We start from the raw sequence: 24345 nt of genomic DNA, 5'->3' as shown, positions 1-24345 counted from the left end.
ATAGTCATTTGGCTTGATTTCGGAGTAACCAAATTGGACTTAAGAAACAGTCACGGTCATAATCGTACTTGTTTATTATTCTAAATCAATTTAAACATTCCTCTCACTTGCACGTGCACTCATTTCGAACCTAGAAAAAGAGTCCGCGCGAACGTTCACTACGAAACAGGTTAAAACCTGCACACTGCGCACCTGAAAAACCGAAATATTATTATATTTTATAGTTCCGTCGGCCGAATATTCGGCGGCCGGATACCGAATATTCGGTCGATGGTCAGGCCGAACATCCGGTATCCGGAATCCGGCCAAATAACTATCCGTTGCATTTCTAATTATTACGCGACGCGACGCTAGAGGACCAAGTCCAACGAGATGGTGTGACCAAATATCCGCCCAGATAGACATCACACTAGGCAACGCTTTCTACAAAGCAACCGACCGGGAGAAGTGGAGAGCGGCCATAGGAAAAATTAGCAAGCGGAGTCACGATCGTCGGCAGTGTGGGTCCGACTTAAAAGAAGAAGAAATTATTACGCTCTTTAACTATACACGGTGGCTAAAAATAACTGCATTCCCGTTGCCAGATAAGTAGGTTTTGGGATTATACTGAGCAACTAATACTAGGGACCAACCGCGATCTCGCAAAAAAGAAATACCCTCCCATAGAGAATGGACTAGCCAAAATGTATGAAATAGCCAATAGTTATTTGTACAACAAGAGATCAAAGTTTGATATGAGTGCTTCGAGTGCTTATTTTGAGTCCCGTGCAAGCGAAAGATTCTATAATAGATTCACGAGCGTAGCGAGTGAATCTAATTTAGAATCTTGAGCGTAGTAAGGGATTCAAAGGCGCACGAGATGTAAATAACTTTGATCTCGTGTAGTACACAAAACTTTTCACCCTAAGCAGTGAGAACATACCTAGAGGGACAGAGATAATAGAACCCAAGTATATCGAACTTGTATTAGACCCCGCATGTTGAAATGACATTTGACTATAAAGGCCACTTGAATGTCATTTTGTCTCACTCAGTGAGCAAAATCGCATTTTGCTCACTGTTTTTAAGAAGCAAAGTACCCTTGTTCGAGCGGCTGAGGTGAAAATTTTTTTTTCGCGATCATTCAACTTACAAACAAATTAACAAACTTCATTTTTTTTGTCGTTTTTTGCGTACGGAACCCTTCGTCCGCGAGTCCGACTCGCACTTAAGGGGCCCACAGATTACCAGTTCGCCGGACGATATCAGCCCGTCAGTTGTTCGCAGCTGTCAAATTTTGCGTTTACCGTCCACAGGCTGCTACCATAGTCTAATAAAACATGGTCTTCTATTCCCAGAGTGACACAGGCCTACGTCACAATAACATGGCCGCTATATATAGCGCTATCGCATATTATCATATAGCGCTGTCGCATGATGACGTAGGCTTGTGTCAGTTAGGTGATCTAGAAAAGACGGGAATGGAGTACCAGGCGGAGTATATTATTATACCATGGCTGCTACCGTCCGGCGAATTGGTAATCAGTCATCCCCTTTAGCCGGTTTTTTTGGATTTCAGAGGTTTGGTCGATTGCCTACATGGGATACTGTACGCCAATATTCATTGACGAAACCCTTTATGTTGGTAAGTTTCGTGAATTGTTTATTTATTTATTTATTAACAATATATTTACACGGCATTACTACAGACACGCCAATACACCGAGAAATTAAACATTGCAACACACACAGTATACAAACACATGAAATATATAAGGATACATTAAACATAAATGCTGGATAGCCTGTCATCCATCAACTCGCAGAACTTTAGACATTCACGGCACATAGTCGCCCATCTCCAAGCAAACAAGTCACATTCAGGTGCCGATGTCAGGAGCCCATTGAGCAGCGTCAGCCCACGATAGAACGGCGAATTCCTATGCGACACCGTGCGCGCCGCCGGCACTGCCAGCAGTGGACGCGCTCGCGGCCTCAAAGTGATTTTTGGCAAGTCCGGGACATACAGCCGTAAAACTCGAGCTCCGGGCAGTCGGACTCCCCACGCAGTATGCGACAAGCATTGGTCATCAATTTATTGTTGCGCCTTACTTCTAGGGAATTATATCCGAGGCATCCGAGTAAATATTTCGTTGGATACATAAAAGGATAATAACCAAATCTTTTTTTGAATAAGAATCTTAGGAATGCCTTTTGGATCTTCTCCAGAAGTAAGGCGTAAGTGGACTCGTACGGGTGCCAGAAAAATGACGAAGCCTCAAGCTTACTTCTGACCAATGCGCTGTAAATCATCTCTATGGCCCCAATGTCCCAGAAGTCCTTGACATTGCGGATCACAAAGCCTAGTCTCCTAAAAGAACTATCCGTGAGTGTACAAATATGCTCGTGAAAGCTCAGGCGCTCATCAAAGGTCACACCAAGATCTATTTAGTTTATTTAGTTTATTTCGTTTATTTCGTTTATTTCGTTTATTTCGTTTATTTCGTTTATTTCGTTTATTTCGTTTATTTCGTTTATTTCGTTTATTTCGTTTATTTCGTTTATTTCGTTTATTTCGTTTATTTCGTTTATTTCGTTTATTTCGTTTATTTCGTTTATTTCGTTTATTTCGTTTATTTCGTTTATTTCGTTTATTTCGTTTATTTCGTTTATTTCGTTTATTTCGTTTATTTCGTTTATTTCGTTTATTTCGTTTATTTCGTTTATTTCGTTTATTTCGTTTATTTAGTTTATTTCGTTTATTTCGTTTATTTCGTTTATTTCGTTTATTTCGTTTATTTCGTTTATTTCGTTTATTTCGTTTATTTCGTTTATTTCGTTTATTTCGTTTTTTTCCTTTATATTGTTTATTTTATTTACTTACCCTAAAACTTAGAACTTGCAAAATTAATAGTAGCACGGTGCACCGCTAGTGAAACCGCTCCGTACAAAAAACGAGCGTGATGTGAAGTCATCTCGCTCAGGGTTGCGTCAAAATTCAAAATGTATGCAAAAGAATCATGATGAATAAGTTTTTCGCTATTTACGCCGTAAAAAATGCGTTTAAGTATACAGGGTGGAACATTTCTGTTATCTAAGTAAGAATTTTATCTAAGTGATCTACAATCAAGTTATTATAATCGTAAAGCTGGATTACAAAGTAAAACAAAATCATTAAAATTAAATATTTTATATCAGTGACAATCTGACAACCCTACAAAGTTATATTAAATATATTAAGAACGGGACACTCACGTACACAGAGATAGCCGGGGCTCTGCGGTGACGGAACACGTATTGGATTCGGATTCGACTCACTATATACGTTTCGATAAGGTAACCGTGCTGGCGAAAGAAAAGTTTGTGATTCAGCGAAAAGTACGGGAGGCTATCGAAATTAGTCGTCATCCGAATTTTAACCGTGATTGTGGTTGGTCAGTGCCTACAAGCTGGAAAACTGTTTTGGGTACTACGTCGGTGGACAGTGTGGACGAACCATTAGCGAATGACGTAGTGAGTGTTGTGTGCAACCCATCATTTGACAATAATGCGATAAACGAGGGTAGTTTCTCGCTCCCCCTGGCGCCTCCAGCCAGCCAGAGTCATCGGGCGCGGAGAGCTGCGGCCCGCAGTCTGCGCCGGTCCGTCACCGTAAACGCAAGCTCCTGATGACACTCCTCGGTACGGACGGAGTGAAACATGTCGATGTCGTTTTTCGACTTAAAAAAAACGTGAGTGACCCGTTCTTAATATATTTAATATGTCTGTGTCTCACGGAAGTTTTGTTATTAAAACCCTACAAAGTTATTTACATTTTAAATTGACACGTCATGTTATTCAATAGGGGGTCTCTATTGGTTCCCATAAATTTTTTGTTCCGATTGTTTCAGTCCATAACGTTTTCCATCATAATTTTTATTGGACATATTGTCAATAGTCATAAATTTTAACAATATAAATTGCAGTTCCGATTTTTGCAGGTCATTATTATTGTTAGTCATAAAATTTGTTAATCATAATATTCAAAGTCCAGAAGGTATACCATTACATAATGTTGAAGGCAATAAACTTGCTTACAATAATCATTGTAAGGTCTTTTATCGCAGGTTATAATGATAAGTAGGGGCTCTATTGCATTCCCTAAATTTTAAGTTCCGATTTTTTTAGACCATAACGTTTTCCATCATAATTTTTAATAGTCATATTGTCAATAGTTATAAAATTAAACAATACAAATTGCATGCTTGCCTACCTACCTGGGGATTCTTTTTTATTTGGCTTACTGATTTCCCCTCCATTTCTTATTTTTCATGTAGTTTATTAAGCCATTTCTTCCCGCCAACGAGTCGAAGGAGCCCCGCTTCGCGGGGCTCCTATTTCCGCTCTGAGGGACGCAAGGTAACTAACGAACCTACCTGAGGAAACAGATTTTTAATTGTTTGGTTTACTGATTTTCCCGCCATTTCTTATGTTTCATGTAGCTTATTAAGCCATTTCGTCCCGCCAACGAGTCGACGGAGCCCGGCTCCGCGGGGCTCCTATTTTCGCTCTGAGGGACACAAGGTAACTGTTACAACCTCATTTCATATCGCATATCGTTTATCATAGAGAACATTATCGACGGTCTTCATACGTCATGTCATGTCTGTCAATTCACTTTTAATTGTCAACGTATATAAAATAAACATTAATAAATCTAAAAAATATGTAATTTACATCAGTGGCGACGAGGATTAAAAAAAAACGTCACAACATGAACAGCGAACAGTTCGACAAATTCCTTGCATTACCAGCAACACAACAACAACAAATCTCGGACATATTACAAATGCTGTTAACGCAACAGCAAAACGCAGCTGCCGCGACTCCCACACCAACAACGACACACGGCACGGAGTCACCCAGCTCTTCGAACACTAACGGTAACAGAAACAATGTGTACAACCGCTTTAAGAGCGACAAATTCAACCCGGACGATACCGCTGTCGAAAAATGTATCGACTATTTTGAAACAAAATGCAAACTTTGGGGCGAGGATGCACGTATCATACAGAAGGAACTCCTTTTCACCTGCCTCTCACCGGAGACTTTTCACGAAATAAAGGTTGCCCTTACACCTCACTTTGAAAACAGTACATACGCGGATATTCGAAATAAACTCCTTGACTTATTTAGAATCAAACGCACAAGATATAGAGCATTAACGGACTTTTGGAACTGCATACGAAAAGACAACGAATCCATGGAACATCACGCTAACAGACTGAAAGAGATAAGTAAAGATTGTGGCTATAGCGATGATATATTAGAACGACAGTTACTTGACCGATTTGCAACCGGGCTTAACCACGAACAATTACAGATCGATCTAAAACAAAAATGGCCGGACTTACAAGAAATTCAAGATGGTAAGATGAAAGAAATGACTTTCTCACAGATTTTTAGCGTTGCTCAGTTGCGGGAACGAGCAGAAGGCGATGCAGACACACACATCAAAGTCAATAAGATTAAGAGAAACCCCAAATCCTACCAGAACACGTCACCGCGCAAATTACGGACCCATCAATGCTTAAGATGCGGTGAGCCTGAAAGACACCCACTTAACCAGTGTGCTGCCAAAGCACATACATGCAAACAGTGCAACACGCCTGGCCATTTTGAGGATTGCTGCATCAAATCAGGCAAAGCATGCCTACCTAACCGGAAAAATAAACAAAAGACATTTACTGAAAGAAACAAGTTGCACAAACTTAAGTATGACGGGAACAGCAACCACTCGTCTCAGTCTTCCTACTCAGATGACAGCGGAGATGAAACAGACACCGTCTGTCAAATACGCAAAACGAGCAGCAAGTACAGTAAAAAAATTGATGTTTTCATCAACGCCATTCCCTGCACATTGGACTGGGATCCCGGTTCACTCTATTCGATTATTAGTACACAATTCTGGGCGCGTATCGGAGCTCCTCCTCTCATGAAAGCTCCCGGCTTGCGCGCATATGAAAATACAAGACTCAAACCAAAGGGTCTAACAAACGTTACCGTACGCATTCAAGATGAGGAAAAACTACTTCCTGTTGTTGTATTGAAGTCAGCTGACCCTATGTTGTTCGGCCTACAGTGGAGCGAAATGTTCCAGATGGATTTCCCAAAGCCAGTCTATTCGATCAAGAAAACTCGACACGAATCTATTACACTAACGCAACTCTTGGACAAGCATGCAACTCTCTTCAACGGCAAACTTGGAAAAGTAAAAGATTATCAAGTAAACATACATATCAAGCCCCATGCTCAACCGAAACACATCCCAGCCAGATCAATTAAATTCTCAATGAAGAAAAACATTGAACTTGAACTAGATCGTTTGGTCGAAGAAGGAATTATAACCAAAGTAGACCCAAATATAACTCCGGCTCAGTGGGCAACACCGACAGTTAACGTGGTGAAAACCAATGGCCAGATCAGACTCTGTGGTGACTTCCGCAGCACACTTAACCCTGTTCTTATAACACACGCACACCCTGTTCCTTTATTTGACCAACTACGCCAGAGTCTAGCGGATGGTGAGAAATTCTCGAAAATTGACCTAAAAGATGCGTACCTACAATTTGAAATTGAACCTGAATCTAAACAATTCCTGACAATATCGACACACAAAGGATACTACGTCTACAACAGAATGCCGTTTGGCATTTCGACGGCCCCGTCAATATTCCAACATTACCTTGACAAGCTTCTAAAGGGATTGCCAAATGTAGCAGTCTATTTTGATGACATTGCGGTTACAGGGAAAAATGACAAAGACCACCTTGAAACGTTACGTACCGTCTTTGAAAGACTGGAGCAAGCCGGATTGAAAGTCAATTTAAAGAAATGCACCTTTCTACAACCAGAAGTCGAATATCTTGGGCACACAATTGACAAAAATGGAGTACGCCCTACAAAATCAAAGATAGAAGCCATCACCAAAGCCTCTCCACCAACTAACGCCAAGGAGCTACGAGCATTCCTTGGGTTGGTCAACTTCTACGAGCGATTTATACCACACTTGCACAGCGTCTGTGCTGATCTTCACGTACTAACCGGAAACAGGATGAAATGGCAATGGACCAACAAGGAAGCTGAGGCTTTTGAACGTGCTAAGTTAATGATTGTACATTCTAAACCACTTGTAGCTTTCAATGACAAATGCCCACTTTATCTAGCCTGTGATGCTTCAGAAAAGGGCGTCGGAGCAGTTCTTTTTCACATGAGGAATAATATTGAACAACCAATTGCTTTCGCATCACGAAAACTCCGACCCGCAGAGTCAAAGTATTCCGTCATAGACCGCGAAGCTCTGGCAAATTCTTTTGGAATTAGAAAATTTGACCAATACCTTCACGGTACGAAATTTACATTAGTCACGGATCATAAGCGCCTGATACACATTTTGGATTCTCAGCGAAACTTACCCAAACTCGCTAATAATCGCCTAGTACGATGGGCTTTAATAATTGGAAGTTATGATTACGACATTAAGTATACAAAAGGTTATAACAACCTGATCGCAGATATTTATCAAGGATGCCCAACCCAGAAGAACTGCCATCCAAGTGGATGGCAGTTCTTTCTGTTAAATTTCTAGCGACGCACGCTCAGACTTCTGAGCTTAAGGTTTACAAAATTGTAGCGCGACTGCAGACTGACAGCATTGGTGACCTCGCACTATCTGAAAGTGTTATACGAGAAGAAACACGCAAAGATATCACGCTGGAACAAATATATCATCTTATAAAAACTGGTTGGCGTGAGCATCAATACTCAAACGATGTAAAACCATATGCTCGAAAGCGCGGTGAGTTGTCACTAGAAAATAAAATAGTAATGTGGCAGGGCCGCATTATTGTTCCTGATACTCTAAGGAAAACGATCCTAAAATATCTGCATCGTGGACATCCAGGCATTTCAGCACTAAACATAAACATAAACATAATTTATTAAAAAATACGTATTTTTCATGGTTACATGAGCAATGAGAACACTGGCACGTTTTTACGTTTGGTGGCGAACTATAGAGGAAGATATAGACACGCATGTGAAGGCTTGCCACAAATTCCAAGAGAATAGGACTAATACTTCAGATCTACCAATCTTCTCATGGTCTATGCCAGACCAAGCCTGGGAAAGGATTCACGTTGACTTTGCCGGACCATTCGAGGGCACTTATTGGTTAGTTCTATCAGATGCTTTTTCCAAATGGATCGAGATCAAGCCGATGACCAAAATTACGACAACCAAACTTTGTGATGAACTGGACACCATTTTTACTACCTTTGGCCTACCCCAATATTTAGTGTCTGACAATGGCCCCCAATTTATATCTAAGGAATTCCAGGATTACTGCAAAGAAAAAGGAATAAAACATATCAAATCGTCACCTTATCATCCGCGGACGAATGGATTGGCCGAAAGGCTTGTGAGAACTGTTATGTATGGTAGATTTGTAGGTAGCTCGGAAAGTTACAAGTACCGACATACTTATCTAATAAACGTAATGACAGTCCAAATCGGTGTTTCATTGCTCGAACATATCATTGGCGACGGGATCGGTATTTTGGTGTTAAAAACCCATTTAGTTACGTTTTTTTAGTGTTTATTAGCTTATGTACAATGCCTCTCGGAAAGTTGGAGTGTTTTCGTGTCGGGTCAGACTGGGATGCTTACGTGCGCCGGGTTAAGCAATTCATCGCGTTAAACGAGATTGACGACACATTACACGTGGCGTCACTAGTAACTTTAGTCGGTGCAGAGTGTTATGAGCTTATGTGTGATTTGTGTGCACCTGCTAAACCAGAGGACAAAACATTCGCCGACTTAGTCAAGCTAGTAAGTGAGCATTTGGAACCCGAGAGATCGGAAATAGCGGAACGACACATCTTCCGTCAGAGAAAGCAGCTACACGGTGAAGGTATACGCGAATATCTACAGAATTTAAAACATTTGGCCAAAACATGTAACTTCGGTGCACAGCTAGAGATCAACCTTCGCGATCAATTCGTGTCGGGGCTGCTGAGCGATGAGATGAGGTCGAGGCTATTTGCCGTACGGGCCATCGACTACAAGCGCGCCGTGGAGCTTGCTCTGGCGCTGGAGGCAGCAGAGAAGCACGCGGCGGTATCGGTAGGCGCTCCGGCGGGCGCAGCGGCGGGCACTTCGGCGTCGGCGTCGGCGTCGCCGGACGACGGGCTGCATCGCGTGGGGGCGGCGCGGCGGCGGCGCGCGGGCCCGGCGGCGGCGACGACGGCCGCGCCGAGGGCGCCGTGCGCGCGCTGCGGCAAGACCGGTCACGCGGAGGGCAGATGTCGGTACAAACATTTTTCATGCGACGTGTGCGGTGAAAAGGGCCATTTGAAAGTGATGTGCAGAAACGAGGTATCTAAAAAGTCATCAAAAGGTCAGTACTTTTTAAACGATTCTGATTCGAATGATAGTGATTGCCATTTTTATAAAATTGACAGTGATGTGGACATTGAGGACGGCCCTTTCTACGTAACACTTACTGTGCAGAAAATACGGTGCAAATTTGAAGTCGATACGGGTAGCAGAATTGCGGCTATATCTAAAGACTATTATGATAGATGTTTTTCCCATTTGCCTTTACAAAATAAAATGTTACGTTTTAGGTCATATAACGGAGGTGCCATCGAGACCATAGGATATTTGGATGTAGAAGTAGGATATGGTAACAATGTGGATAGACTACAGTTATATGTAATCGAAAATGGCGGTCCTCCTTTGATGGGCCGTACTTGGATTAGACGATTAAATTTAAAGGTTACCGATTGTATCAATTTTCAAGGCGAGGACCCGATGGCAGAATCTCTTAAGCAAGAGTTTCCCGAAGTGTTCGCTGGGGGGTTAGGCACGCTCAGGTCGCGACTGCAGCTCCGCCTCAAGGACGACACGCCGGTGTTCGTTAAGGCGCGGGCGCTACCGTTGGCGCTTCGCGAGCGCGTAGAACGGGAGCTCGATCGCTTACAGCGGGAGGGGGTTATTTATAAAGTCGACAGATCGGAATATGGGACCCCTATAGTGCCTGTAATAAAAGCAAACGGCACCATACGTATCTGTGGCGACTATAAAATAACAATAAATCCGCGATTAAAAGATTTTCATTACCCGCTGCCGCGGATCGAGGACCTGTTTGCCCTTTTGGGTGGAGGCGAGCAGTATACGAAACTGGACCTGTCTAACGCCTTTCAACAATGTGTTTTGGAAGAGGAGTCACAGCCCATGACGGCCATAACCACTCACGTTGGTACCTTTGTATACAAACGCGTCCCGTTCGGAATAAAGTGTATTCCCGAAAACTTTCAAAAGATCATGGAGGAGACGTTGAGTGGTTTGCCATCGACGGCCGTGTTCGCCGACGATATCTGTGTAACGGGGAAAGACAGGGCAACGCATATGTCTAACTTAAGAGCGGTTTTACAGAGATTAAAAGAGAATGGTTTACGAATTAATTTTGCTAAATGTCAATTTTTTAAAGACAGTGTAAACTATCTGGGCTATAGAATTGATAAGTATGGTTTGCATACGGATGAACGAAAAATTTCTGCTATTGTTAATGCCCCGGCCCCCTCAAATGTAACGCAACTTAAAAGTTTTATGGGATTTGTGAATTTTTACGCGAAATTCTGTGCTAATATGAGCGACATTTTAAAACCAATGTACAGTCTTTTAAAGAAAAATGTTAAATGGAATTGGGACGAATCATGTGATGACGCCTTTAAAAAAATTAAAAAAGTGTTAAGCAGTGCTCCCGTGTTAGCACACTATAATCCATCACTGCCTCTAATTCTTTCGGTGGACAGCAGCCCTTACGGCCTGGGCGCGGCCCTGACTCAACGGGGCGCGGATGGCGTGGAGCGACCTCTGTGCTGCGCTTCGCGCACACTGAACGCCGCCGAGTGCAACTACTCGCAACTCGACAAGGAGGCGCTGGCGATCGTGTTTGGAGTCACTAAGCACCACCAGTATGTGTATGGGCGGAAGTTCACATTGCGGACGGACCACAGGGCACTCAGCTACATATTTGGTAAAAACAAAGGGCTACCGGTGACTGCGGCAAGCCGTTTGCAGCGTTACGCGGTAAAGTTAGCCGCGTATGATTTTAATATTGAATTTATCCGATCAGAGCGTAACTGTTATGCGGACGCTCTTTCTCGTCTTCCTTTAGTAAGTCAGAATAGACCAGGTATGAAAGACGAGGGATGTAGCTATTTAAATTTTGTAGAAGGGGATTTTCCACTTAGTTTTAAAGAGGTTAAAAGTGAGTTGGCGAAAGACCCCATTTTAAGTAAAATTTACGGATACGTTATGTTCGGATGGCCAGGCAATAGCAATGAGTCAGAAAAGCCTTATTTTAATAGAAAAGAATCTCTTAACATAGACCAGGGGTGTTTAATATGGGGATATCGAGTGGTTATTCCAAAATCTTTACGAGTTGCGGTATTGAATGAATTACACGGTGGCCACCCCGGCATAGTAAAGATGAAACAAATCGCGCGGAATTACGTTTGGTGGGACACACTGGACGCGGACATCGAGCGGGTGGCGGAGCAGTGCGCCGCGTGCCGCGCGCAGCGCTCCGCGCCGGCGCCCGCGCCTCTGCACTCGTGGCCGTGGCCAGGGGAACCCTGGGCGAGATTAAACTTAGACTTTCTAGGGCCTTTTAATAACGCATACTATTTAGTTATAATCGACGCTCATTCTAAGTGGATAGAGGTCGAAAAAATTAAAACTGGATCTGCCTCTGTTGTAATCAATTGCTTACGAACATTGTTCGCACGTTTCGGCCTGCCGAAACAAGTAGTCACCGACAATGGGCCACCGTTTTCGTCGGCCGAATTCGGCTCTTATCTCAGACGTAACGGAATTCGACACACCTTAGTAGCTCCTTATCATCCGGCCAGCAATGGCGCGGCCGAGAATGCGGTGCGTACCATTAAGCGAGTGTTGAAGAAAGCCGTTATCGAGAACGAGAAAGACGTCACGGCTCTCAGTAGGTTTTTGTTCATGTACAGAAATACTGAACACAGCACTACTAAGAAAGAACCGGCAGTGGCGCTTCTAGGGCGGCGGCTTCGCGGTCGCCTCGACCTGCTGCGGCCCGACACCGCGGACGTGGTGCGCACCGCGCAGCGGGCCAGCGAGCGGCGCAGCGAGGGCCACGCGTTGCGGCAGGGCGAGCCGGGGGCCGAGGTGCTGGTGCGAGACTACGCGCGCGGAGCGCACAAGTGGGCCGAGGGACAGGTGCTTGCGCGAGAAGGGCCCGTATCTTATGTAGTGCGAACGAGTGACGGCCGCACACATAAACGACACGTAGATCAACTGCATTTCAGAAAGTCGAGATTTACGCTCAGTGACATTGACGATAAGGCACCCACACCCGTCTCACATCAGCCAGCGGACAAAGTCCAGGTAGACATCCCGGAAGTCACAGGGTTGCCCGCTGATGATACGGATCAGAATGACGGGGAAGGTGGAGGCGAGGACGAGTATGGCACGCCGCCGGGGACTCCGACAAAACATGACGAACGTTGTCGCCGGAAAGCTGCTGTCCGTTGTTTAGAAAGATTAAAACAAATTTAATCAGTCATAATTATTCGTCCCTGTGCCATTACGCCTTATGCGTATACTAATAAAGACCATATTGTGTGTAGTATTTTAAAGTTAGAACGTTTTTATATTTGTCCGACTTAAGTACTAAAAAGTTAGTTACATGCATGCCGATTACATCTGTGACGTAATAAATATGCCCTTTATTTCATAATGTAGACTACTCGTATTTTCATAATGCTACAAATACTTATGTTATATACATATTAACAATATTAACATAATCCTTGCACCAAATGGACCTTGGTGAACATCGACCTAATTACCTAGACAAAAAGGTCCAAATTGTAATAGCTATCTTTTAATTTGTCTCATTTGTGATGAACCATTATTGTAATAGTTTAAGAAACATTTTGGTTAATTTAGAGGAGGACAATGTTATGTATGGTAGATTTGTAGGTAGCTCGGAAAGTTACAAGTACCGACATACTTATCTAATAAACGTAATGACAGTCCAAATCGGTGTTTCATTGCTCGAACATATCAAGACCAGAATGTCATCAAGCACAGAATGCCTCAAAAAAAGTTTAGAACATTTCCTTTTCGCTTATCGCATCACACCCCATAGCACCACTGGCAAATCCCCGGGCCAGCTAATGTTTGGAAGACACCTACATTGTGCTTGACAATGCCCGACCAAGTGCTAGACGTTCATTACAATACAAGCAGATACAAGCAAATGTTAACTCCGACGGCCAGACTCCAAACTATATACCAGGTGATGCTGTGTATGTGCGAAGCAGAGAGCAGCCGCGGTGGGAGCCTGCCACAGTATCTCGACGCACGCATCGATACTCCTATGTCATTAACACTCCAGTTGGGGTGGAGAGGAGGTATCACGCAGACCATATACGATCCCGTCTGCCTGATCTAGAAGAAAGCCCAGCAGAGCAAACTTCTCAATCGTCTATGGTCCTAGTTGCATCATCGACGCCAGTACTGGAAACCAATACATCCGCAATACCTTGTCGAGGGTCAGGAGCTAGAGTGGAAATTGACCCAGAAGTTACTCCAGCTGGCTCACCTCAGAATGAGGCTAGCAAGGCCACAGCAGCTACACCGATGGCACCGCGTCGAAGCAAGCGTGCCATTAAACCACCTCGTCGGCTAATTGATGAGATGGACGTGTAAATCTTTAAAGGCGGACGAATGTTACAACCTCATTTCATATCGCATATCGTTTATCATAGAGAACATTATCGACGGTCTTCATACGTCATGTCATGTCTGTCAATTCACTTTTAATAGTCAACGTATATAAAATAAACATTAATAAATCTAATAAATATGTAATTTACATCAGTAACTAACGAACCTACCTGAGGAAACAGATTTTTTATTGCTTGGCTTACTGATATCCCCGCCATTTCTTATTTTTCATGTAGCTTATTAAGACATTTCGTCCCGCCAACGAGTCGACGGAGCCCCACTTCGCGGGGCTCCTATTTCCGCTCTGAGGGACACAAGGTAACTAACGAACCTACCTGAGGAAACAGATTTATTTTGTTTGGCTTACTGATTTCCCCGCCATTTCTTATTTTTCATGTAGCTTATTAAGCCATTTTGTCCCGCCAACGAGTCGACGGAGCCCCGCATAGCGGGGCTCCTATTTCCGCTTCAGAATAATTTATTCTGTTTCCTCAGGTAGGTTTGTTAGTTACCTGGTGTCCCTCAGAGCGGAAATAGGAGCCCCGCTAATTCTGTGGCCCTAGTGAAAAAGGGTACAAGTCACGCGCAGCTTAGGTGTAAAAGGGCATAAGTGTTACGTGGAACTTACGCCCTTTTACAACTGCGCTGCCTGTGACTTGTACCCTTATTCACTAGGGCCACAGTCATATTTCATTTTCCTTTATATGAAGGATGTTATTGATTTGGTTTCTTAGAAGGAATTCACTTTAGTCATTAAAAATGGCCCTTTGTTTGACATAATTATTGAATGTCATAATGTTTAATATTATTAGCTCCTAAATATTAGAATATTAGAGGATATCATTTTCTGGCTATCGAAATTCGAAACAGTAAGTTTATGGGAAACAAAGGGATGACATTAAAACGATATGATTAACGAGCATTGGTCCGATAAAATATATGCCTTAAAATATTTCTGAATAATTATTGATATACCTACCTTTGAATGTTATACTCATCAATTTTATAACTTTTGTGATTATAGCGTTTAATATTATAGATGTTTAACATTAGAACTGTGAAACGTTATACTTAACGTAAATTATGACTATTGATGTTATGTCCATAAATTATATGGATATCAATTTCTGACTATCGAAATTCGAAACAATAAGTTTATGGGAAACAAAGGGAGGGAGGGGCTAGGGTTGAAACATACAGATTTTTGCACTAATGTTTAACAAACTGTATCACAAAAACGGTTAGAAATATTAACGTGGTTAATAGTGAAAAATAAAGTACGTAGCCTAAACGATTCCCGGTTTGCGTAAAAGACCTTCGTTCTGTTCCACTCGGTATAGTTGTCATACATTTTTTTCTCAAATATAAGATAAGGAACCCGTTGAGTGTTTTTTATTTAACTTAGATTTTATTAACTTATATTTTTATTAGATTTTATTTAACTTAGATTATTATTAAAAAAAATGAAGCCTCTTGCGGATATCATCAGTGGTATGTTTGGGATGAAGCATAATATAATGGCCAGCTGGCACTTGGCTGTCAGGGCTGTTCCGGATACGTAAATTGCCGCAATGTTGCAGTTGTATAAATAGTTTTCGTTTCAATTTTATGTGTTAGATATAGTTCTAGTTTTTAATTACTTTAGTAAATTAAAGCATAACCGCCTCGTCGTCGAACGGCGTACGCCTGGGTCACAACGGAAGAACAGCGCTGGCTTTGCCAGCTACATGCTGAGTTGTGACCCTTTTATGGCATTTTGCACTAAATGTTATACATTGTATATTTGTCAACATGTTTGTTTGTCATAAATAAATGTTTTTCTATTCTATTCTATTCTAATGATGCTGATTTGCATTTGTAGCCACCGGACGAAGCCAGCTTTGCGGATTTCTTACATTATGAACTAAATTATTTTTTAAGATTTTGTTTTTGTTGGTTATTGTAAAATTACATGTATGTATTTCAATAAATGAATACTAATTAAAGTTGAGGTGGTTCGCTTTCCATACATAAAAAAATGCGTTTTATTAAGTCATAACACACTATAACTATTTTATCAATGTAACACCAAATTAACTTTATGCGTGATTTCTGTATAAAACAAAGTTTTGCTATCAATTTAGCGCAAACGAATATTCGAAAGTAGATAGATGCGCATTTATTTATGTAGTAATAGTACATAATGAATGACTTAATAAAACGCAACTTTTTTTTGTATGGAGAGCGTACCACCTTGAAAGTGTTAAATATAAATTAGGTTAGGGCATTAAAAAATTACGTTTTTAAACTCGAATATCTTTACAAAAATGTTACGAAAAATTGCAGATTTCACTTCTCTAGATTACTCTCGTGTTGTTGAAGGTGATTATTGAACAAACTCTGCAAAAAAAATTTCATACATGAAGTCAATTATTTGCACTACCTAGTACCTAATTACAGTACCTACTAAATAGGTAGGTGTATTAACTTGCAGATAATAAATGTACAATATGTACATAGCGAGGCAACATGCATACCTATTTAAATCTAAAGATTAGCTACATCGTAATATCTATGTGTATATTGTGTATTGCTCCGTGTGTAGGTAGTGTGATATCAAGTGTGAACCCGAAAATAGTAAGCCGTAAATTCTTAGCCGTATTCCTTTTTTTACCTTTCATGTTTACCACCTATGCGCAACGCAGACAATTAGTTTAAAACGATCAAATCAGTGGTTTTTAGTGAAATTTGTGAATAATATTTTTTTATACAGGGTGTTACCGGAAATTGATTATTTAAATAAAAAGTTATCAAATTATCACGTATAATTCAGTGAATTACATTTGTTTTACTGCAATAGATATTATAGACACAGTAATGTGTATCATCAATATACATAGATGTCGCTACTACAACAAAAGCCTTACCTTAAGCCTTAGCCTTAAGATCTAGATGTGGACTTGCAGAGCGTGAGGTGGGACTTGATAACAAACCTTGGAACCTTTTTTATCCGAAAAAGCTGATTTAACAAGAGGAGTTCCACAGGGATCGGTGATCGGCCCACTCCTGTTCATATTATACTCCGCAGATATAAGGTCCCACATCACGCATTGCAAATATCACGTATATGCAAACGACATACAAGTTTATATATCATGTAAACCGGCTGACATTGACAGTGCTATAGAAAAATTAAACCAAGATCTCACTTCAATAGCATCATGGGCCACAGTATTTGGCAGCAGGCAACAACTGGCTGGTGTCAGTATATCAACGGATGTTACGTTAATGAGTACACCGGTTGAGAGGGTGTATGAGGCGCGTAATTTGGGGGTTCCGTCTATTTGGCATAACTTCCGTGACCCGAAACGCATCTGGCATAACCTATTTGGCAGAAATATTTTTCGACGAATGTTAAATTTGCAGTAAGCTTCAGTTTGTATAATATGCAATAGCCCGAATGTTTCCAAGTCCGAATCTTAAATAGACTACTACTATCATGGCCGAATTTTGATACGAATAATTTTATTTTGCATTTGTTTAAATGTCCGAAATGTGATTTTCATAATCTGTTTAGCATAATAGGATTTAGGCGAATATTTACATCGAAGAAAACGTATTTAGATTATTTCTATTTGGTATAACTTGTATGACCTAAAACCCATCTGTCATAAGCTACATTTGGCAGAATGTTTTTCGACGAATGTTAAAATTAAAGAAAGCGTCAGATTGTATAAAATCCAAGTCTAATTTATATTTAACAATGCATAAAACACCTAAATATGTAGCTGACTGACTCATTAACGCAGAGCCGTAACTAAAAGCTCTGCCTACGGTTATAATTCGTAAAAAAAAACATTATTATTGTATTGTATTGTAACTTTGGGTGGGAACATATTATTGGCATTTTGGATGTATACATATTTTTAGCTCACAAAACAAACGAAAACAAACTGTTGCCAGAAAAGTGGGTTAGGTTAGGTTAAAACTGCGTCCCCCAAGAAAACGAACTGTTGTCTGAAAAGTGGGTTAGGTTAGGTTAGAACTGCGACCCCCAAGAAAACGAACTGTTGCCAGAAAAGTGGGTTAGGTTAGGTTAGAATTGCGACCCCACGAAAACAAACTGTTGCCCGAAAAGTGGGTTAGGTTAGAACTGCGACCCCACGAAAACAAACTGTTGCCAGAAAAGTGGGTTAGGTTAGGTTAAAACTGCGTCCCCCAAGAAAACGAACTGTTGTCTGAAAAGTGGGTTAGGTTAGGTTAGAACAACTGCGACCCCACGAAAACAAACTGTTGCCTGAAAAGTGGGTTAGGTTAGGTTAGAGCTGGAACCCCACGAAAACGAACTGTTGCCTGAAAAGTGGGTTAGGTTAGGTTAGAACTGTGACCCCACGAAAAAAAACTGTTGCCAGAAAAGTGGGTTAGGTTAGGTTAGAACTGCGACCCCACGAAAACAAACTGTTGCCAGAAAAGTGGGTTAGGTTAGGTTAGAACTGCGACCCCACGAAAACAAACTGTTGCCAGAAATGAAATTATGAGAAAATAATAGTTGCGAATTGGGAAAAATTTGGCGAATTAATTTCCGCCAAAAAATATTCGGCCTACAACATATATGATTCTTGCAAGTATGCAAAACATTTCTATGCCATAAGATTTTATGCTTGTAGTACTTTATGCTTAATGGCGAATTATGCAAAAACAAATTATTACAAATAAAATTATGCGAAATGAAACAGATACCAGGTCTCGATTCGGACATTAAATTGATGCCAAAAGATACTTCGATCAATAAAAATTATGCGTAGAGTATGTATGCGCAACAATCCAGTACCAAGTGAGTTTATGCTAACAGTATGTTATGCTTAAAGGTATTATGCACAATAGAATTATTACAAAAAAAAATATGCCAAAGATAGGGGAACCTTAATTTGGGTCTCATAATGGATTGTGGACTACGTTATGAGAAGCATGTCTCTGAGGCCATTAGGAGTTGTTTTTACAAGCTTAAGGTTTTATATAAAATTCGGCCATATTTAAGCGAAAACCTCCGCTGTCAACTAGTTGAATCACTTGTCCTATCAAAATTAAACTATGTGGATGTAGTGTTTGGGCCTAGACTTCTTGCAAAAACAAAAAGACTCATTCAAAAGACGTGTTCAAAATGCCTGTGCTCGCTTCTGTTTCAATATTCCGTTGAGAGCTCACGTGACTCCATTTCTGAACAGCCATAAGATCCTCAAAATGCACCACCGTCGTCAATTGCATGTGGCTTGTCTGCTCTTTGGTGTGCTTAAATATGGAACCCCGCCATATCTCTTCAATAAGCGTTCTTGTATTAAGCTCCGCGAACGCCGTAACTGTGGAATTCAATTGTTAACGCCGCGCCATGCCACAACAGCTTTTCGGGGAAGTTTTCGCTATGCCGCGTCGAAAGTCTGGAATAATATACCCCCGCCTTTGAGAAACCTGCAAAGTATTCATAGTTTTAAGTCAAAGATTAAACAGTATTTACTTAATCACCAACTTAGCCAGGAAACCTTCAGACTTGATACTAGCTGCCTGTAGTTTGTAATTTTACTTATGCTTACCTCAAGTGTTTTGTTCCTTTGGCCTGACAAGGGTTCATCATTCCTTATACGCCATACTTAGTAGAGTGCTGTTATGTTAGTACTTCGTATATTTTCGTAAATTCGTCATCCTACAATGATGTTTTGTTAATAAGCTAATCTTACAAGATTTTTTAACGTAGATTTCATGAACGCTCGATACAAGCTCGATTGGTTTGGTCTGTCATTGCTTTTTAGTTAGTGTTGGCGCTAGGAGTATATGCAGCTGTAATGCTCAGCCAAGGTATGGTCGGACCGGATCGATACAGCGATTGCGAGCACGATGTTTGTTTTATGTATTAAATAATCTTAGTTGTAAATAGTAGTTATGTTGTAACTTCTTGCTGTGTAACTTTTATTTTTTTTTCTTATTTGACTATTTGTTTACTGTATGTTATTTCTATGTCTTTTTTCTTCTTGTCTGTTACCTCCCGTGATTCTTCTCACTTGATGGTCTCATCGGAAGATCAGCGCTGGAAGCCACCAGCAACATGCTGAGATGGGACCATTTCGTGGCACTTTAATCTTATTTTATGTTTTCTTTTATATAATGTAATGTATTGTACCGATTGTTTGTGCTTACGAATAAATCAATTCTATTCTATTCTATTCTATTCTACTATACGTTATTTATTTTGATAACAACTAATACCCCCACTTAATCAAAATAAAATACATTACATACGACTCAACTTATAATACTACTGCATTACTATACACTGCGGTTGCATGCCCATCAATTTCAAAAAATTATGATGCTTAACAGAGTTTAATGCCTTGGTTAGGGGCTATTCATAAATTACGTCATTTCAAATTAGGAGGGGGGGGGTCTGGACATCGGATGACGGTAGCACGACGTAGGAGGAAACGGGGTCATTCGAAGCATGATTTTTGGATGATTTTAGGGGGGGGGGGGGTCCAAAATTGTCAAAAATCGATGACGTAATTTATGGACAGCCCCTTAACAAATCAGCAACCATATTTATAGTTGACATATACTTAACCTTAACTATATTATTATTAACACGTTCCCGGCAAAAATGATATTTAATATCTATGTGTTTTGTCCTATTATGAAAAACCGGGTTGTGTAAAAGTTTATGGGCACGTTGATTATCATTAAAAATATCAATACAATACACATCTCCTGTGATCTCTTGATACAAGTTTCTTAAGTAAATTGCCTCTTTACAACTCTCTGATATTCCAACATATTCAGCTTCTGTAGAAGAAAGACTTACATTTTCTTGTTTTTTACTACCCTAAGAAATTACACCCTCTGACAAAGTAAAGCAGTACCCCGTATATGATTTTCTGTCTACTGCATCGCTACCCCAGTCAGCATCAACATATCCCACAATTTCTTTATTACCAGTGCCTCTATATGTTATACAATAATCTTTAGTTTTCTTAAGATACCTAAGTATACGTTTACAATCATTCCAATGATCTTTATCATAACAATTGTTGAACTGGCTAAGATATACCACTGAGTATGCTATATCAGGACGGGTAAGTATAGCTAAATACATTAAGCAGCCTATTAATTGCTGATAAGGCAAATTTTTATTACTTTTCTCACATTTAGTTAATTTTAATCCACTTTCCATTGGAGTATCTACAGTGTGACAATCACTTAAATTTAATTTCAATAACAGTTGCTGTATATATTCACTCTGACTTAAAGTTAGTACATTTCTCTTTTTAGCAAACTGACATTCCTAGACACTGTCATACTTGACCCAAGTCCTTAAATTGAGATCCTAAAATTGCTTTTAAATTACAAGTTTCTTTTTCATCGCTTGAGAATACAAAGAAGTCGTCCGCATATAGAGCGACTATTGTAGTTTTATTTTTTATATACAAACATGGTTCATATTTTGACTTTACATATCCATTTTTAGTAAGACACTCATCCACCTATTGATACCACATTCTTGATGCTTGTTTTAGGCCATATATTGCCTTTTTTAATTTAAGCACTTTACTACTGTCTTCACAGTGAAAACCCTGAGGTTTTTGCATGTAAATATTGTCATTAAGCTCCCCATTCAAGAATGCGGTAGTCACATCCAGGTGAGTTATATCTAATTTAAGCTTTACAGACAAAGCAAAAAGTAACCTTAGGGTACTATGTCTCACAACAGTCGAAAAAGTTTCCACATAGTCCACACCGGGCTGTTGTGTGAACCCTTTTGCCACCAGTCTAGCACGATAGCGCACTTCATTGTCTGGTCCAATTTTTTTCTTTAGCACCCACTTGCACTGCACTATGGTACCATTTTTAGGAACATCGATCACTTCCCACGCACTATTTTCTTCGAAGCACTTAAGTTCTTCCCTGACTGCCTGTAGCCATTGGTCCCTCTCGGGCCCTTTCAGGGCTTCTTCTAATGTCAGTTCCATTGTACTATCCATAATATTATTCTGGGTAAAAAACACACCGTCAAATCCATATCGTTCAGGTGCACGACGCTGTCTCGCTGGTCTCGATATCACATTATAAGTATCCTCAGTGACTTTACTAGTATCAATTGTGTCTTTATACTCACTGGGAACATACTCGCTGGATGTATCCGATGCAGACACATCTGTCAGTGTCGATTCTGTGTATTCTTCCCCCACTGAATCTTGCAGTTCCTAGTCCTTTACTTCTTCTTAATTTTTATTTTCAACCTCCATAATACTATATGATTCTGAGGGCTTTTCCATCACTATAATATCTCTGCTTGTAGAGATTTTCTTTTCTTCCGACTAACTAATCCTACTGCGAAATATAACACTGCAATTACTTTAACACTGATATTACTTATATTTTCGCGATTTAGTAGTCTAAAGGCCATAAGCTGGACCATAACCTATTAAATGAAACGACCGTTGAAGAGATTTAGAACAGACTGACTTTTATTTTTAAAACCACAGATACAGTATATAGATATTATAGACACAGTAATGTGTATCACCAATATACATAGATGTCGCTACTATACGTTATTTATTTGGATAACAACCAATAGGGCTCTTATCTGGACCTGAACCTGGACTTGGACCCGGACCCGGACTCTATAAAAATGCATGGGTTAGGTTAGTTAGATTTAAACTGAACACACAGAACCGAACTGCTATCAGAAAAGTGGGTTAGGTTAGGTTAGAACTGCGACCCTTACAGATAATAAATGATACCAGAAAAAGGTAATGAAGTGATTTATTATATATGATATATCTTGTGATCAGTTAAATACCCGCCAGTAATTTTGGCATTACAAACGATTTAAGAAGTCGGTTTTTTGTCTATTAAAGATTATTTATTTTTTACTTGATAATTTTTATTACCGGCCGTGATTGTTTCACCTTATGGTCTCATCGTATGATCAGCGCTGGAAGTCGCCAGTATCCAGTAGTCATTTTGCTGAGATGAGACCATTTTGTAGCACTTCCTCCTTACTATGTTTTTCTATTTTGTATAATTTATATTTTATGCTTACTAGGAAATTACCTTTATATTAATTTTAATTTTTAGAGTTCCGTACCCAAAGGGTAAAACGGGACCCTATACTAAGACTCTGCTGTCCGTCCGTCCGTCCGTCCGTCTGTCACCAGGCTGTATCTCGTGATCTGTGATAGCTAGACTGCTGAAATTTTCACAGATGATGTATAACAAATACTAAAAACAGAATAAAATAAAGATTTAAGTGGGGTTCCCATACAACAAACGTGATTTTTGACCGAAGTTAAGCAACGTCGGGCGGGGTCAGTACTTGGATGGGTGACCGTTTTTATAGATAATGGTACGGAACCCTGCGTGTGCGAGTCCGACTCGAACTTGTTTTTCTATTTAAGAGGGAACAGTTGTTAATGCCCATAAAATGATGGCATAGGTACTTTTTCGTTGTATTTAATTTTTTTATTTTTCAGACATGACCGACGAGAAAATGTCCAACGACTCTAAACTACAACAAATGTACGTAGCAGATCTAGGCGACGAAACCGAATTCGAAAACTATGCCACTTATCCCCCCGAAGAAATGACAGAGATAATTACCCGCATTATTACTGATGAAAATGGAGAATATCATATTGTTACTGAAACTATTAGACCAACTATAGATAGGATAACGTATGACTATGATTTGTTAACGAATGAGGGGGAAGGAACTAACTCTACTACTACTATTCCGTCCGACTTGCAAAGGGATGAGGGGGAAGGAACTAACTCTACTACTACTATTCCGTCCGACTTGCAAAGGGATGAGGGGGAAGGAACTAACTCTACTACTACTATTTAGATTAACTATAGGTACCTACCTGTAATGTTTAGTAATAAATAAAAAACCACTTGCTGCTGACACTGAGTTTTATTAAATTAATTTTATAATAGCTTTACAAAGTCTTCAAACAACATCCATCTATCAGTAAGTCCTGTAGGTATGGCTAACCACAAAGTTACCCAGTTCATTCTCCTTCAACAGCGTCTGTACTTAACAAATGCCGCTCGCTGTCACTGTTACTTCCATATGCATTGGGTCATTATAAACAGTCTGTAGTTGCGTTTCGTTACAAGCATACATTACTACATCATCCCCCTTTTACAAACAATAAAAAACTTTTTTTTTTAAACTTATGAAGACTAAACAGTCTAACAAACTTAAAACAACCTTAAGTTACAACAATAAAAATACAGTGCTCCCGCACTACACATTCTTAAACCATAAAGTAACACCGAATTATTGAGGTCGAACATGAAATGAAGTTCTAGTATATCTACAACCATTACTATCTTCAATATTATAAGACCTAAATTTATTATTGCTAACAATCTTACCCAACAACCATTTCTTCGAACTTGGGTCTATTTTAAACCATACATTTTGGCCTACTTGAAAATGAGGCTTCTCTTTAGTATTTTTATTATAATTATTTATGTTTCTATTCCTAACATTATCAAATTCCATATTAGTATTATGATTCA

The 24345-nt window shown here is 40.2% G+C and overlaps 1 protein-coding gene across 1 annotated transcript in view; it reads left to right on the top strand.

Moving 5' to 3' along the window:
• Positions 1–23706, top strand: part of LOC134801043 (uncharacterized) — a 47415-nt gene extending 23709 nt beyond the window's left edge. Inside the window, exons 7-8 of the mRNA XM_063773568.1 lie at positions 1559–1624; positions 23292–23706. Coding sequence (XP_063629638.1) covers positions 1559–1624; positions 23292–23662 — 437 coding nt within the window. The 3' untranslated portion in view covers positions 23663–23706. The remainder of the gene's footprint in view (positions 1–1558; positions 1625–23291) is intronic.
• The last annotated feature ends 639 nt before the right edge of the window (positions 23707–24345 follow it).

Source organism: Cydia splendana, chromosome 21 (assembly GCF_910591565.1).
Source record: "Cydia splendana chromosome 21, ilCydSple1.2, whole genome shotgun sequence".
Taxonomy (NCBI): domain Eukaryota; kingdom Metazoa; phylum Arthropoda; class Insecta; order Lepidoptera; family Tortricidae; genus Cydia; species Cydia splendana.
This window is presented reverse-complemented; position numbering and strand designations above follow the sequence as displayed.